The 16,108-nt window shown below is 50.4% G+C and overlaps 7 protein-coding genes across 7 annotated transcripts; 5 read left to right on the top strand and 2 right to left on the bottom strand.

The window, feature by feature from the left end:
- Positions 1-131: 131 nt before the first annotated feature.
- On the top strand, positions 132-2,039 carry ASPVEDRAFT_133145 (amino acid permease GAP1; the record flags this gene model as incomplete). The annotated part of the gene is made up of 3 exons (XM_040806996.1): positions 132-408; positions 500-917; positions 977-2,039. 3 exons carry the CDS (start codon positions 132-134, stop codon positions 2,037-2,039), a joined length of 1,758 nt encoding a protein of 585 aa, XP_040668621.1.
- A 931-nt stretch (positions 2,040-2,970) lies between these two features.
- ASPVEDRAFT_131436 (GTPase-activating protein RGD2) lies at positions 2,971-5,832 on the top strand (the record flags this gene model as incomplete). The annotated part of the gene is made up of 5 exons (XM_040806816.1): positions 2,971-3,198; positions 3,264-4,410; positions 4,467-4,562; positions 4,619-4,804; positions 4,880-5,832. 5 exons carry the CDS (start codon positions 2,971-2,973, stop codon positions 5,830-5,832), a joined length of 2,610 nt encoding a protein of 869 aa, XP_040668620.1.
- Positions 5,833-6,044: 212 nt separating this feature from the next.
- ASPVEDRAFT_889058 (AAA family ATPase CDC6) lies at positions 6,045-8,289 on the bottom strand (the record flags this gene model as incomplete). The annotated part of the gene is made up of 2 exons (XM_040818448.1): positions 6,045-8,162; positions 8,238-8,289. The coding sequence occupies 2 exons, from the start codon at positions 8,287-8,289 to the stop codon at positions 6,256-6,258; spliced, it is 1,959 nt and encodes a 652-aa protein (XP_040668619.1). The 3' UTR covers positions 6,045-6,255.
- A 342-nt stretch (positions 8,290-8,631) lies between these two features.
- On the top strand, positions 8,632-10,743 carry ASPVEDRAFT_42379 (DNA-protein crosslink repair co-factor UBX5). The gene is made up of 2 exons (XM_040812576.1): positions 8,632-9,418; positions 9,478-10,743. Exons 1-2 carry the CDS (start codon positions 8,959-8,961, stop codon positions 10,563-10,565), a joined length of 1,548 nt encoding a protein of 515 aa, XP_040668618.1. The 5' UTR covers positions 8,632-8,958; the 3' UTR covers positions 10,566-10,743.
- A 104-nt stretch (positions 10,744-10,847) lies between these two features.
- ASPVEDRAFT_42378 (MFS transporter) lies at positions 10,848-12,995 on the bottom strand. The gene is made up of 4 exons (XM_040812575.1): positions 12,445-12,995; positions 12,012-12,390; positions 11,290-11,949; positions 10,848-11,232 (listed from the first exon to the last, which is right to left on the bottom strand). The coding sequence occupies exons 1-4, from the start codon at positions 12,606-12,608 to the stop codon at positions 10,969-10,971; spliced, it is 1,467 nt and encodes a 488-aa protein (XP_040668617.1). The 5' UTR covers positions 12,609-12,995; the 3' UTR covers positions 10,848-10,968.
- Positions 12,996-13,189: 194 nt separating this feature from the next.
- Positions 13,190-14,004, top strand: ASPVEDRAFT_133186 (Zn(II)2Cys6 transcription factor domain-containing protein; the record flags this gene model as incomplete). Its single annotated transcript, XM_040807005.1, has 2 exons — positions 13,190-13,308; positions 13,362-14,004. The coding sequence occupies 2 exons, from the start codon at positions 13,190-13,192 to the stop codon at positions 14,002-14,004; spliced, it is 762 nt and encodes a 253-aa protein (XP_040668616.1).
- On the top strand, positions 13,815-15,875 carry ASPVEDRAFT_699019 (fungal specific transcription factor domain-containing protein). Its single transcript, XM_040816044.1, has 4 exons — positions 13,815-14,063; positions 14,127-14,581; positions 14,639-15,420; positions 15,466-15,875. Exons 2-4 carry the CDS (start codon positions 14,190-14,192, stop codon positions 15,615-15,617), a joined length of 1,326 nt encoding a protein of 441 aa, XP_040668615.1. The 5' UTR covers positions 13,815-14,063; positions 14,127-14,189; the 3' UTR covers positions 15,618-15,875.
- The last annotated feature ends 233 nt before the right edge of the window (positions 15,876-16,108 follow it).

Below are 16,108 nucleotides of genomic sequence, written 5' to 3'. Positions count from 1 at the left end.
TTGTTATCCCTGTGCACCGGCATTTTGCCGGCCGTCTACTCGCCTTTCTCTGCCTCCACGTCCGAAACCTGCGTGGTTATTCCGACAACTCGACATTGGAGACGGACCCCGCTTTGTAACAGAGTACCTCAATGGATAACGACTTATTAAAGGCCAAAGCTGAGCGCTCGGTTTCAGCTGATTCTGCGCCGGCCTATGGCGAAACTGCAACAAGACGGAGTAGCCTAGGACAGCGAGTATGGGGGAGCTTTCGGAGAGACCCAAATGCCCATGTTACCGCCGTTGCGCCCTTCCTAGAGGGCAAAAACTATGACATCGAAAGTGCCGCAGAGAGCGCTGCTAGTTCTCCGTTGCATCGTAGCCTCAGGGGTCGTCATCTACAAATGATTGCGATTGGGGGCTCCATCGGTATGTGCACCCTTCTCTGGTTTAATATGATGCCGTCATGCTGCATGTGATGGAAACGTGGCGATGGTGCTGATGATGTCCACTCTTCTAGGCACTGGCCTTTTTGTCGGTTCCGGAAGGGTCCTTGCTACCGGTGGTCCGGCTTCGCTTCTTATCTCGTATGCACTAACTGGATGCATGATCTACTGCACTGTACAAGCTCTGGGGGAGATGGCCGTTATTTTCCCGGTAGCTGGTTCGTTCGCGCACTACTCGACTCGGTTTATTGATCCTGCGTGGGGATTTGCAATGGGTTGGAATTATGCTCTACAATGGCTTGCTATTTTGCCTTTAGAAATTGTCGCTGCATCCATCACTGTTGACTATTGGGAGTCAGATATATCGAACGCCGTATGGGTCTCGCTGTTTTGGGCAGCAATTGTCTCCATTAATCTTTTTGGCGTCAAAGGCTATGGCGAAGCAGAGTTTGTATTCTCTTCCATCAAGGTCATAGCTGTGATTGCTTTCGTGTGGGTAACCCTGAATCCTTCAACCCTGGTTATGCTCATGTATGACTGACTTGGTATAGTATACTGGGAATCATATTGAATTGTGCCGGAGGCCCAGGGGGGAGCTATTTGGGCGGCAGATATTGGCACGATCCCGGTGCGTTTAATCATGGTTTTAAGGGCTTGTGTGATGTCTTCGTGAATGCTGGATTTGCATTTGCAGGGACTGAGTTAGTTGGCCTTGCCGCAGCCGAAACCGCCAACCCTAGGAAATCTTTACCCACTGCTGTCAAACAGGTTTTCTGGCGCATCACGCTTTTCTACATTGTTTCGCTGACCCTGGTCGGTCTTCTAATTCCCTACGACAACCCCCGGCTCATAAACGGAACCTCTTCTGTCGATGCCAAGGCATCTCCCTTCGTGATTTCTATCAAAAATGCCGGGGTCGAAGTCCTAGACTCTGTGATGAATGTTGTGATTATGATTGCTGTTCTTTCTGTCGGAAACTCAGCTGTGTATGGCTCCTCGCGGACGCTTGCAGCGCTTGCAGAGCAGCAGCAAGCCCCTCGGTTCTTAGCTTATATTGACCGGAAGGGCCGCCCTTTGTGGGCCATCGGTATTGCTTCCGGCCTTGGCCTGCTAGGGTTCTTAGCTGCAAGTGATCAACAAGAGGCCGCCTTTGAATGGATGATAGCGATTTCTGGCCTTTCATCTATCTTCACTTGGGGTTCAATTTGTCTAGCACACATACGCTTTCGCCGCGCGTGGAGAGTACAAGGACACAACTTGAACGATCTGGCTTTTCGCTCGCAGCCGGGGATAATGGGCTCATGGATAGGCCTCACCTTTAATTGCCTGATTCTGATAGCCCAGTTTTGGGTCGGCTTCTCACCGATTCACCATGAATCCATGTCGACATCCATGCTGGTCAGCAACTTCTTTTCGAAGTACCTCGCGGCACCGGTTGTCCTTCTCTTCTACATCCCCTATAAGCTACGATTCAAAACTAAGATCCTCCGCTCGAAAGACATGGATTTGCGCACGGGTCGGCGAGAATTAAACGTCCAGTGGCTCATTAAAGAAGAACGAGCGCAGCAGGCAGCATGGCCCGCGTGGAAGAAGCTTTACAAATTTTTCTGCTAACTTCGGAGTCTACTTTTCAGCATGCGTGTTCTCCATGCCCTGCAGCTTAGTTTCGATAGAAGTAACGACGATCATGAGATACCCACATTTACAAGACTTTAACATCCATCTAAATCCAGGGCTTCAAAAACAATTGTATAATTCCGTAGCTGCAAGGTGTCGATAATAATGGGATTGTCGATTCCAAGCTAGACGCGGAACAGGATCCTCCTTGTATAGGCGCTAATAGTGGCTAGTAATCACTGGAGTAACAAGTGGATGTCTTATCCCAGCTGAAGCCACTGCCGGTGGTGGTTTAGGAATTTACGGTAATATTTCACGGGAACACCAAAAATAGTCCGAGACAAAGAACACGTGAGGCTGAGGCGGCAACGGTCAGGTTTAGATCCCGTAAATTACGAATGGAGATTCGCAGCCCAGGAACTGCTGGTCCAGCACTGTGGGAGGCCTGATGGGAGTCTTCTTCCTCCTCTATTTGCTCCTTCATCCAGTCAATATCATAACCGGTTTACCGCAGGACGACGCCCATCTTCTTTTGTTTTTGCTTTGACGATTTGCTCTGCTCTCTGTTTTGCTTCCCAATTCACGCATTCTCTCCTTTGCTCAGCTATTAGGCGCCCACGCATACAGTCTGCTCAGCGACTGCTTCGACCACGTCCACGCCGTTATACGACTCGAATTGGCACTGGTGCTTTAAACGAGACTCAAGACTCTCCTTTAGTTTTTGCTCTTGTGCTACTTGTTTTGAAGCGAAGCGCCATCAACCCTCTCTCGCTACCCATCTTCCCCGGACCGACGACCGACGAGATCATCTCCGCTTGCGCGTTCCGTGGACAGACGACCGGCTCCATTCCAGCTTCCCCATCCCGCTGTGCGAAGGGAACTATACCATTCTAATCATCTACAAACGTGTGTTCCGAACCCAGAAACAATGCCCGGGTTCGCAGACTCCTTCTGGACCCCAGACTACGCCACAGGTCTCGGGGTCCTGTATGGAAAGCTTCAGCAGGGAGTCGTAGAAAACAAGCAGATACTTACGATTGCGTCAATGCGTGCCGATGCCGAGGAATTGTATAGTCAGAAGCTTGGGGATATTGCGCCAAGTGTGGATAGAATGATAACAGGATTTTCGAAAGATGACGGAGCGAGTGTGAGGAAGGTGAGTCGCGTTCCGAGGTCATTCCCATCACTTCATATATGCTGACGCCGAGGAAACGTGTATAGGCGTATGAGGGAACCCGAACCGAGATGGTTGAAGCGGCCAGGAATCACCAGAAGATTGCCTCGAACATTCGGGAATTGGTCGTTTCGCCGTTTAGACGCTGGTGCGATCAACATGAGGCTCGGATTGAGAATTCGCACGATGACCTTCAATCTCGGATTAAAGAGCACACCAAGCAGGTTGATCTGGTAAAGAAGTTGCGGAGCCACTATTTCAACAAATGCCGTGTGCTCGAGGATCTGGAAGAAGAGAACAAGCTCGCTTTTCAGGCGCCAGAGACCAGTCCGAAACCCAAAGCAGCGCCCAAGATCATCCTCCCAGACACGGAACCCGAAGAAGACGAGCCGGTAGAGCTTGGTGACAAACTTTATTCACCAGATGATTTGAAGAAGCTCTTAGTGCACATGATGGAGACCGTCAGTATGGGTGAGATTAAGGTACCTATTATTGGCACGTACCAAAACACATCGACTGGCGCAGACATCGTGGAATATACTCAAAAGTACTTGAACGCGACTAGCCTCAGCTATGCTGAAAGAATCGGGCAGGATCTTGTCGACACCGGGTTCCTTCGGTTAGTGGGAAATATGGGCAGCACCTTTGCCAACAGCTCCAAGTTGCGTTACCAATGGCGCCCCAAGAGTTTCCAAATCTCTGGTATTCCGGAGAAAAGGGGTGCTCTGAATCGTGTGACCTCCGTCGCAACTAGCGAAGATGGCATCGATTCCCCTATTGCGTCAGTTTCCGAGATGCTGTCAGGCTGGAACCCTCTGAATAACCCACACCCGAACGAGACGCCGGCGGAGAAACTACGTAGAGAATCTCGCGAGGCTGATGAGCGCTACAAGGCCGCTGTGCGCAAACTTGACCTCATCCGATGCAAACTTGAGGAGGAAATTGTTGCGAACCTCAGATTCATGGAGCAGTGCGAGCTGGACCGTCTCAAGGCCATCAAGGCAGTGGTCCTTGACTTTTCTGGAGCTGTCAGCAATGTTATTCCTAACTTGCAGAGCACCGTGGACCACATGATGCTGTACCAAGAGACCATTCAACCCCTGGGAGATCTGCGGTACCTTCTCGAGAACTACAGAACTGGTGGTTTCGTACCCAAGGTACAAGCCTACGAAAATTATTATGGCTCCGTCGAAGGTAACTATGCTCAGGCCCCTCTATTAATAGGCCTAGAGCTAATCATGACATTCCAGACCAGATCTTCGGTGTCGATCTTGAGGCTAGGGCAAGAGCGGACCGTAAAAGGGTGCCAATCATTGTCACGACGCTCTTAACTTACCTTGATAACTGTAAGCCCACAGCTGTCTTTCTACAAAACGAAAAATGAAGTTAATAAATGATATAGGCTACCCTGAACTTGAGGGCGACGAATCGCGGCGTGCAATTTGGCTTTATGATGTTCCGTTGGGAGCGACACACCACCTCCGCCACGCCTTGAACAACAGAAAGGGTGATTACTTTGAAGTACTTCAGAAGTATGAGATTCCTGTTGTTGCAAGCACGCTCAAATTATACCTTCTCGAATTGCCAGGTAAGAAACTGCCCATCCAAAACTAAGATACAAGGGAAGCTAATCGCAAGCAAGACTCCCTTGTTTCTTCCCAAGTTTATGAAATTATTAAGACCATTTATTCCACGACTGCAAACGAGACCACCGAAGAAGGACGCATCAAGGTCCTTCAAAGCACTCTTGGCCAACTCCGTCTCAACAATATTGCCACGCTTGATGCTATTATGACCCACTTTACGCGTTTGATAGACTTGACATCCGCCGATGAAACCTATGTTTCTGGCCTTGCCCAATCGCTATCCCCTTGCGTCCTTCGCCCCCGTAGCGAGAGCAGTCTGACAATGGACGAGCGCCACAGCTACCGCCTAATCCGCGATCTCTTTGCCCACAAGGACACGATTTTTGGCGAACTGAAACGCCAGTCGAGCGGTCTCGTTGGGACAGCTGCACCCCGTCCTCGCGCGATCAGTACAGATGAGAGCAATCGCCGAGCCGCCATGGAAGCCCGAAACCGGGCCATCATGGACCGTAGCCGTGCCCACAGCCCAGCTCCTCCTCGCAAGCACCGACGTGATCGTTCCAGCGGACCAGAAGGAACCCGCTTCCCGATCAACGTCTCCGGGGAGAGGAAAACCACAACAGCCCGAAACAGCTTAGACGTTCCTAGTGGTGAATCCCCCACTGGCGCAGACGAGCTCTCGAACGTGAACATCCACGCCACAGAAACCACCGCAAATGGCACCCCCACCACCGATTCCCCGATCTCCACGGATCCAAGCCATTCCCCGGACACGGCCACCAGTCCGCCACCTGAAAGCCGATCTGATGGCTCCCCAACGCCGACGCCTACTCCTCTCACGGAGGAATCCAACTCGAACCGTGGCTCTGTGTCACGTTCTAGCGGTATCTATTCCCGTAAACCGGGTCTCGGAAGCCGCTCTAGCTTCCCTACTATCTCTGGCGAGTCCGGATCAGACAGCAAGCGGAGCAGTATCGTTGAGAGCGAACCGAAGGGCGTCACGCTAGAGGATAAGCCAATGGACGACTGATTTTCGTCGTTCGATATCCGCCTGGAAGCATTTCAACACATAGCCATTTTCTGCTTGAGTTTGAGAGTTTGACAACTTCATTTTCCTGGTACACACCATATTGTTACATCTTGCATACCCCCCTGTATGTCTATTTCATTCTGCTGTTCTTATTAGTTTACTTTTACGCTTCTCGAGTTGTATAGCACCCAAACTTTTCTTTTAAAGAGCCTGTATATGAACTGCATACAGAGCCGGTCCGTCAACCGTTTTCCCTTTTCACGTAACAGTATAATTATCATGCATTCATGGTGATAAATGCTGCTGTCTATAAGTATAAGTGTACAATACTCCAAGCCTATGCACTGAAGAGAACGAGTTATGAATATCCAACAATCGCTAAAACACCACCAATGCCCCAAAAACTCATACAAAATACATTTATTAGAGACCTTCACCTGAAAATAGCCTCCTAAGGATACCCTCGCCCGGGCCAGTGATCTGGCTTTCGATCTCCTTCTGCGATACGAAGCAAACAAGGCTTTGTTCATCCAATGCCTTGCTCAATGATGTTCCACCAGACTTTGAAGGTGTACGTCGGATATCTGTACCACCAGAGACCGTACCGCCTCTACCTCGACTTTGGTATTCACCCACAAGCCCTAAAGTCTCTAGGCTCCCAAGAACGTCTTTGAACTCTGTCGCTGTTAACGGGTGTAGAATATTGTCTGCCCTGCATAGGGTGCAGTACGCATCAAATATTTGTTTCACTGTTGGGGCGGAATGCTTTGATTTTGACGGGGTTCCTGGGATGTCGCACTCGCGTCGTTTTCGGTCGAGTGCCACCAAGGCACAAATGGCAGCTTTTTGCTGAAGATTCAGGCACTTTAGCCTCTGTGTGGTTCCCTGTCCAAAGACCGAGGACGTGATTTTGGCGATATGTGGCAGACTAGCTCGAGGTGCCGCGAGGATTGTGTAAGGGAGCACGGAGCCTGACTTTGGTAGTAGTTGTTTGGGAGATGACGAGAGGTTGTTGTTCTCCACCAAAATAGTCCTTGACGGACTATTTGGAACTCCCTTCTCGAGTTTTTGCATCGTCTCCTGCTCAACCAGGTCGATTGCCCGTTTGATAAGTTCAAATGCCTTCCGTAGATCTCCAGTTTGCGAAGCAACCTTCTTTGCACAGAGCTGGATGGCTGCAGGATGGACAAAGGGAATGAAATTCGGGTCCTCTGTTTGTCCTTCTGGAAGCAACGATCGAAGGCGACTGATTACCACGCTTGCAATTTGGCCGGCGTTGTAAGGCAGGAAAGGGAGCAGAAGAGGCTTAAGATTTTTCGCTTTCAATTGAGGTAGCGAACGGTCAGTCAGGTCGAGTGCATTGGCAATACCAATAAGCATCACCTTTGACTCCCGCTGTAATGACCACTCAAACAAAGATTGAAGAATTCCAGCATCCGCGGTGAGGAGATGATCAATCTCATCCAGCATGACCAAAAACATGTCATGCTTGGTGGCTTGTTTCTTGTCCGGTACAAACATGCTTTTCAATCTATCAGCTTCGCTCTTCTTGAAAACCTCGCCGTCATCACAGAGGTCCTCGATAAGCTTGCTGTAGACGTCCCGTGCGGTTCTCATACTCGCACAATTAATCTGTGCGACCCTCACAGTTTTGAGGTTAAGCCCCTCGAGTACTTCCTTAACAAGAGCACTCTTACCGGTACCCGGGGGCCCACTGACATACATACATCCACCACTGCGTGATTGCATGCCATCCTCGATGAACGTGGCAAGCTTTCCTCTCTCTGCATCACGGCCAATGATCCGCCCAGAGCTTGCACCTCGCGCAAATAGCTGACGGGCTTGTGTGTAGATGGTCTGAACCGTTGTTGGAGTTCCTATCTGGCGAGGTGTACGGGGTGTGAGGTTTTTGCCTCCAACTTGTACTCGATGCTTTGGTGTGACTGGTGGTGATTCAAGGGCGTTTCGATATCTAGCTTTTGAAGGGGTTTTGACTTCCACAGGTTTCAGGTTTTCGTTTGCACAAGCTATCTGAGTTCCATCTTGAGCTACCGTATGGCACCTACCATTTGGCGACTCTGAGATAGCTGGCAGGGAATTTTCTTTTGCAGGGGATGGCGCTTGCTCTTTCGGGATATCGATTTTCTTTGCTCGGCCAATCTCACCTACACAATCTTTTGTAGTAGCGCCATTTTCTGACTGGAAGTCATCGCTGTGCTTTGTGCGAGATCGAAGTTGGCGTGTCGACGGTGCCGGGACTTGGCTGTTCTCTCGATGGATTGGGGGTGGTTGTGTTCGGCGCCTGCTGTTGCTGCGTAGCGGTAAGGCAGCTATAAACCAATGGCCATGTTAGCAAACCGGATAAAACCGTGGGAGGGAGCCGTAGCCAAAGCAAGCAGCCGTACCTTCTGTCCCAATGGCACTCCGCTGGCGCTTCCCCAATACCGTTGCGGCCATGACAATAAAAAAGGAAATAACAACCAGAAATCCCCCCGATATAAGTAGAGTCGCACTTTCCCAGTACAGGGGAGTCTAAGGGTTTACAGGAAAGCTTCGGTAGATTCGTGATGGGGTAGAGAAAGGTGGATGTAGATGCAAGTCCCGGGGTATCTCAGCTCGAGCGGCTTTCCGAACAAGGCATAATTGGTCCTGTCGGGAGTCGCGTCTTCGCGCGCCGGGACGCGTCCCAGCCAAAACCACGTGACTAGTTGGTTGCATTGTTAGTAATCATCTGCCTCTCGGCGGATTATCTATATGCCGAGTGGCATTAACAATGTAACTGCGTCACTCAGGTAGGTAGCCTAACTAGTGCTTGCCAGCAAAGGTTTGAAACATCTCATTATCCGCGAGTTCGTTTGACATATATTTTGCATCTGCTACTCAGGCGTGAGTATTCAGCTCGCCTCTCGCTTTATTTCCGTATTTCTTCTTCTAGACGGTAGAATATTTTGCTGTTATTCGCCAACCTTCTGAGAAGCTTGGTGGGGTTTGCATCTGTTTGCATCACTCTTACTTTCAACTTTGCAGATCGATTTCGTTCAGCAACACACTACAAGGTTGCGAAGCGGCTGCAGTTTTACCATATCAAATACATCTAGAGGCGCTTTCCAGGACACATCACTCGCCATGGACGGCGACGTCGTGGCTCAGTTCTCCGAAATCACCGGGTCGACTCCGGAGCTGGCGACCCAGTATCTGCAGCTAACAGAGTTCAATATTGAACAAGCGATGCAGCTTTACTTTGAAAATGACGGAGCACCACTTACGCGCGAACCCGTTCCCACGACATCTACCTCGAATATACCCTCTCGCTCTGGCTACGAAGATGCTTCCGGAGTAGTGCACATCGACTCTGACGACGACGACGCCCAAACTGCTAACCGGGGTGGGGCGTTCGAGGATGATGCGGCCATGGCACGTCGCCTCCAGGAAGAGATGTACGGCGGGCAAACTGCCCCTGAACCTGATGAAGTGCGTGCACCGATGGCCCGCACCACTGAGACTCTTGTCGGACCAGAGGCGGATTTCGGCGGAGATATGCACGAGAACATACTTAGCCAGCTTCGTACACGTCAACGACGAGGCAGTTAGTATCTCACTTCCATTATGTATTTAAGTCGTCTTGCTGATAAGCGCTTACCTTAGACCGCCCTGGCATTTTCAACCAACAAGATACGTCATCAATATGGACCGGCGACGATGAGCAAGAGGAGGCACACCGTGAAAGGCTGGCGGAAGCAACAGGTGGCGCCTCCGAAGCTTCCTCTAAATCAAATCTGCTAGCGGAGATGTACCGACCCCCTTTCGAAATTATGTCAAGGTTGCCTTGGGATCTCGCTCGTGAAGAAGGCCGGGAGCACGAGAAGTGGATTCTAGTGAACATTCAGGACCCATCCATCTTTGATTGCCAGCTTCTGAATAGGGACTTGTGGAAAAACGCTAGCGTCAAGGAGACCATACAAGAACATTTCATATTTCTGCAGTACACCAAGGACGACCCTCGTGCTGGACCGTATATCCAATACTACTTCCAGGCTAGTGATGTTTCTGATAACTATCCACACATCGCCATTATTGATCCTCGCACTGGTGAGCAAATGAAGGCGTGGTCAGGCCCCCCAGTGGTGAAAGCTGCAGACTTTCTGATGCAATTACACGAGTTCCTTGACCGCTACAGCTTGAATCACAATGTCCGAAACCCTGTGGCGAAACGGAAACCAGAAACAAAGGAGAAGAGCATCGATGCTATGACAGAAGAAGAGATGATGGAACTGGCAATGAAGAACAGTCTCGGGGCGGAGGCTGCGCAGTCAAAGAAACTGGAAGACCCGGATGACCTAACCCGGAGCTCTGGCGACGTTAAGGGCAAGGGTAAAGCGGTGGATGATGAGGATGTTGATATGGATAAGGCAGATGAGGACGGGCCGGCGAAGTCTGCATTTTCGTCTATTCCGGGCAACCTGCCGCATGTCGAGCCCCCTGCCGACCCCGCTACAACGACACGCATTCAATTCCGTCATCCTACTGGAAGGGTGATTCGGCGGTTTGCGTTGGACGATCCGGTTAGAAGGATCTATGAATGGTTGAAAGCTGAACCTGCCTTGCCGGACAAAGCTGGGGTTGAGTTCGAACTCAATTCTATGGGTCGCAATTTGATCGATGTTCTAGATGAGAGCGTGGGAGATGCCGGCCTTAAGAACGGAACTGTCATGATAGGGTATATTGAGGATTAAGGCGCTACTAGGCTAGGTGGTATCTCGCCTAGCAATGGATGTGTCGGCTGATCTTCTTGTAACTACAAACGTGAGACGATTTGCCATGGATAATGAACCCCCATTTAATGCATTTCAGGCCTAGTTCACCTTCGTGTGGAAAGCCAACCATTTTGAAACTCTGTAGCCGAGAGATGTGCTCTTTTATAGGTTCCATGGTACACGACCCCCCCCCGCCGGGGGGATCGCCATAGACCAAGTATTATACGTACCCTGGGCTGGATAATGCTGAATCATTTAGAAGCCACTTAATAAAGACCTGGGTGAGGAGTATTAAATCTCTAGCTACATTAGGTATCTAAAACCGAGTACAGCACATTGACCAGATTCATGGTCATCCACGAGCCTTTCAACTTGGCTCCTTTCAACTTGGCTCCCGCAGTTTCACGGAGGACTTGGCGCGTAGGTACTCGCCATACCGATAGAACAGAAGCGGCCCTGGAACAAATGCAAGTGCAAGCAGCCCTAGCAATGTGTTCCCCCACCCGTAATTCAGGCTATGGTACATGGCGGGCCCCGCGAGTGGCAAGAAGGTACTAGAAATATAACGTAGAAGATTATTAGCGCCCAGAGCGGAGGCAGCTGCTTGGGACCCAAAAACATCGACTAGGTACAGTTGTGAGGGCATCTAGATAATCAGCTCATCAGCATTAGCGCGATTGGTGGGGGGCGTCGAGAGACCTACAATCACAAAAAAGGCCCCAAACCCCATGAAGACTGTGCCAATGATAGGCACGATCCAATGAGCCCTGTAGTATGCTGTCCAGCCGTAGAGGATCAAGCCAAGTCCGACAAAAGGACTGAACCAAATCATTAGCAGCAGTCGGTATTCTGGTCGCGCCTGCTGTACCCCATCAGCTTTCATGCGTGCTGCTTGTACCCGCCCATTCAGAACATTGAACAGGAGCATGCTAGCGACTAATGCAACACCCAGGCCTAAGTAGACAAGTCCGGATATAGACGTGCTGAAACTATATTGACCCTCGAACACGCTAGGAAAGGTTGTAAAGAGGAGGTACATCACTCCAAACACCAATGCAACATATAGGGATATGACTAATAGGATGGGCGATTGGAAAAGGAGCATAGTTGGTCGGATCAGGACCTGAACAAGGACCTGTTCTGGTGAGAGCGAAGTATTTGCAAGCTTGGAATGTAAATTCAGTTGGCCAGTAGTAGCACGCAGGCGGGCAGCTTTGCGCTCCAAAATGATCTTGGGGTGGGTTTCGCGCATGATGACCAGTGCTGTGACTCCGGCCACTCCTCCTAGGATCGCGAGCAGCCAGAACGTCCAACGCCAGCCCGGCCCCGCCGCGACAAAGCCCCCAATGACTGGGCCGAGAACCTAGGCGACATCTTAGCCAATGCTTGAGAGGAATTGGAGGCGTGGAGCAATCAGTGACTCACTGGTCCTGCCAGAGGACCCATACTAAATAAAGCCATTGCCACAGCTCGTTTCTGAATAGTTGTAATGTCCGCAATTGTCCCTCCGCCAAGAGCCATCGGGGTACCGCCAGCGCAGCCGGACAGAAACCGGAAGATAAGAAACTGCGCTAGACTCTGGCTGAGTGCATTGCCAAGGATAAAGGCCATAAAGATGACATTTGCCGCGTGGTAAATGGGCACACGTCCGTAGATTTCGCTAAGGGGTGACATGAACATGGGTCCAATAGCAATACCCAGCACATAAAGTGTGACGGCAAGGGTACTGGCAACACTGGAGGTGATGTTTAAGTCAGTCTCGATTTCCTTGATTCCCGGGGCACACATTGTGGGCGCCATGTTCCTGGAGAGAGATTAGCTAGTACGCAGCCACTGAGTTGCATCAACCGAAGCCTACGTGATAAGAGCCAGGATGGAGATGATGACTACATGCGCCCACCTCTTAGATTCTGGCCAGTTGCGAGGGTTGGCTGGGTCATCATCCCCATCCCAGTCGACGATTTCAGTCACTGGAAGAGCACTGTCTTTCATGCTGCCCTTTTCCAGTTGTTTTGGTGTCATACTGCTGATGTCACAGACGTAGATAGCCGAGAGAATGAATACGAACGAAGCCAAGCAAGGTATCAGTCCTTCGCCAGCTAAGAATGGCCATCGATGCGTTTAATAGATGAAAGTGACCGGAGATAGGACAATAGGCGGTTAGAGTCATCTGCAAGATAGGAGGATCGGAAATGTGGATGTCTCCTCCGCGGTCTCCTCCGCGGATGCTTTGCCAACCCCATAGTATAGGGGCGGAGGATCGGAGGGTCGTCGGATCGGACGATCTCAGGAGATCCATGGACCCGCCCAGCGGGGCCCACAATACTCTGTACGAACAAGCCCCCTACGGAGTATGTTCTCATTGTACCTAGGTAGTGTCTGAAGGGAAGCGGAGAGAAAAGACTTTCGCCAAAGTGGTAAACGTCGTCAAGCTTTCGTATTTGCCTAAAAGAGAAATATCACGAGAAGGCTGCGCTAAGACGGAAGAATGCCTCAGGCAGGAAAACCGGGCATCACGAACACCATCTCCGTTTCTCCTCAAAGAATCAATCATCTAGACGTGAATTCATTCCTTCTCCAGTCTACCCCTAATTTGACGCCCCATGGATGCTTCCCAGTCCGCACAGAAAAGTGACGCTGCCACTCCGTCGCAGCCGGTTTTCAACCCCAGTCGGCGCAGGGAAAAGCCTCAGCTGTCGTGTAATCCGTGCAGGCGTCGAAAGTAAGCACTCTACCACACCCTTTGTACAGAATGTGGCACTGAACCTTGTTTAGATCACGGTGCGATCGCAAGAGGCCATGCTCTTTATGTTCTATACGCGGTCAAACATGTACATATTCAGAGAATAGTTCAACTGTCGCCGCCCCATCAAGGACAGCTCCGACAGCGCCATCAAACACACATGATCGTTTAGTCCAACTGGAACGACTTGTCATGTCTGTCATGTCGAACTCGGCAGCGGTTGCTAACATGCATACCAACACCAATGTACGACAATTGGTGCCAACTCCGACAGATACGATGCCGGAGGATACTCCGATAGATGAGCGTTCAGAGTGTGGAAGTATGAAAATCAGTGCGTCAGAGCTCCGCTACATTGGAGGGGACCACTGGGTTGCCATTTTAGAAGGCATAGCCGATCTCAAAGACCATGTGGATCGAGAAGAACAATTGCGGCTAGCAGAGAGTCCAGGTCAGATCGCGGATGATCCCGAGGATAATAATGGTGACTCAAATGCCCCGGGCCGAGATGGTGCGTTTCTCTTGTATGGATGCCGCCCAACATCTCGAGAAGATATTCTGTCTGCGCTCCCTCCAAGATACGCAGTCGATCGTTATATATCGCGCTACTTCAACTATCTGGATCTCGTCTCAGCCGGTAAGTCCTTTCGACGTTGTCTATCTGTTGTCTATTAATGGCTCATATACTTCGGTGACATCCAGCTGCTGTCCATGCACCCGCTTTCTTGCGAGAGGCAAGTACTCGAACTTGATCCTATCATCCTACGCGTTGAGGATCCAGTACTGACAGGCCCTAGTACGAGGCCTTCTGGGCTGACCCCTCGGCTGTCCCAATAATATGGGTCGGGCTGCTCTTCAGCATGATATGTCTTGCTTGTCTGGCATCAAATCAGCCTGATAACCGCGATAATGAGCTACTATCTCTGCAGGTTGATCTCTACCGCGAAAAGACCGTCCAATGCTTGATCATGGGCGAATATACGAAACCGGGTCCATATGTACTTGAAACCGTCATCAATTATATCTATGCGGAATTCTGCGTTTGTACGGATGCGAATAGAGATATGTGGTATCTCCTTGCCGTGGAAGTTAATCTTGCGATGCGCATGGGTTACCACCGTGATCCTAGCCACTTCCCTGGAATCTTACCTTTCCAGGCTGAGATGCGGCGGCGAGTCTGGGCAACTGTACTCATGAGTGATGTCATGATTTCGAACCAAATGGGGATGCCGCGGATGATCGTGGATTGGAAGTGTGATACTGCCGAGCCAAGGAATTTAAATGATACTGATTTTGACGAAGACACTAGGGAACTGCCACCTCCACGACTAGAAACCGAGCTGACAACAGCTCTAGGGATCATCGCTCGCAGACGAATGTTGAAGGCCCTCGGTATCATTGCAGATCTCACAAGCAGGGTCAAGCCTTGCTCCTATAAAGAGGTTATGCAGGTGGATCGTATCCTTCATGATACTGCTGCCAACATCCCGGCACCCCTGAAGTGGAAATCGATGGCGGCGAGTGTGACCGACTCGCCACAGGTCATTATAGCTCGTTTGTTTATCAGACATATGCTGTACAAGGGTCAGATCATGCTACATCAGCGATTCTTGTGTATGCAGTCTCCATCGGGCAAGCAGGACGGCTTCGATTACTCGCGACAAGCGTGCATTGATGCGTCGATGGGCACTCTCGAGCTTCAGAATGTGCTTGACGAGGAAACTTGCGCTGGAGGTCAACTGCACGAGATGCGATGGCGAGTCACCTCGCTAATGAATCATCAGTTTCTTACTGCAGCAATGATCCTATGCTCCTTATTGCATAATGGGCGAACTATGGAGAGGAAAGATGAAATTCTACGTGGGCTTCAACGTGCCAGAGGGATCTGGATGCGTAGAAGCTCAACTTCGAAAGAAGCAAAGCGAGCCGCAGACACTGTTGGTATTGTGCTTTCGAGGATGGGGGGTGATGGGAGAAGCGAGCCCAACCTCAATGCAGATGCGGGCGGTAGCCTGACTATACCTGACTCCAGCGGTGACTTTGGTTTGGTGTCAGATAACCCTATACCGGGCAACATGGGTTTCCATGACCGTGGGTCTCACGCCTTTGTTATCATACCCAACTGACGATTATCAGCTGACCAGTTCATCATGCCAGAAATTCTGGGAGCTATTTTTCCACCGGTACTAGAGGATCAAAATATGAGCTACAATGCCCATAGCACTGCCCCCCTCCATGACTGGATGTTCATGAACTGGGATAATCCCGGAGGGACATACCACGGTTGACGCTACGCTGTACGGATGTCGATGGGCCATCTTGACAGATGTACTAGGGGGAAAGATGTATGTCTACTGCTAATTTTGACTAAATAGACGACAAAATTGCAGCGTACTACACGCACTAAACCTGGTCACTGAACACATACGGAATTCTCAACTCAGATGTTTAGGCAGCTTGGAATCATGAATTAGCTCACAGTAGTGGCATAAAGCCAACTCGAGAGAGGGCCTCAATACTACACCGTGTCTACACTAGGTGCCTTGACAACTTTCGGTTGCATAAGGGAAATCTTGGTCAATATCGTAGATGCATTGTTTCGCCATTCGCATCCATCGTCCGGAGATGATTATCAGTCTTGGCTCCAGTGGCTCCCGTGAATTTCCTAGGCCGATTCGACGAGTACACGAATACTCCGAATCTGCTTCACTGTCCGATAATCCGAATTCTTGTCAGGGCTTTGTCTTAATTGATCCTTTCTGGTCGTCCGGGGCCATCA

The sequence above is a fragment of the Aspergillus versicolor genome, assembly GCF_001890125.1.
Source record: "Aspergillus versicolor CBS 583.65 unplaced genomic scaffold ASPVEscaffold_5, whole genome shotgun sequence".
NCBI lineage: Eukaryota > Fungi > Ascomycota > Eurotiomycetes > Eurotiales > Aspergillaceae > Aspergillus > Aspergillus versicolor.
The sequence above is the reverse complement of the archived record's forward strand: the minus strand, read 5'-3'. Positions and strand labels throughout refer to the sequence as shown.

Bases quoted from the DNA above. Each gene is read 5' to 3' on its own strand.
- ASPVEDRAFT_42378 (XM_040812575.1), bottom strand. From the start codon at position 12,608: ATGACACCAAAACAACTGGAAAAGGGCAGCATGAAAGACAGTGCTCTT. The intron at 12,391-12,444 runs GTAGGCTTCGGT...ATCTCTCTCCAG, and splicing joins TCCATCCTGGCTCTTATCAC to GAACATGGCGCCCACAATGT. The intron at 11,233-11,289 runs GTAGGTCTCTCG...CTGATTATCTAG, and splicing joins TTGGGGCCTTTTTTGTGATT to ATGCCCTCACAACTGTACCT.
- ASPVEDRAFT_699019 (XM_040816044.1), top strand. From the start codon at position 14,190: ATGATATGTCTTGCTTGTCTGGCATCAAATCAGCCTGATAACCGCGAT. The intron at 14,582-14,638 runs GTGTGATACTGC...CGAAGACACTAG, and splicing joins CGGATGATCGTGGATTGGAA to GGAACTGCCACCTCCACGAC. The intron at 15,421-15,465 runs GTGGGTCTCACG...GACGATTATCAG, and splicing joins CAACATGGGTTTCCATGACC to CTGACCAGTTCATCATGCCA.
- ASPVEDRAFT_42379 (XM_040812576.1), top strand. From the start codon at position 8,959: ATGGACGGCGACGTCGTGGCTCAGTTCTCCGAAATCACCGGGTCGACT. The intron at 9,419-9,477 runs GTTAGTATCTCA...CGCTTACCTTAG, and splicing joins TACACGTCAACGACGAGGCA to ACCGCCCTGGCATTTTCAAC.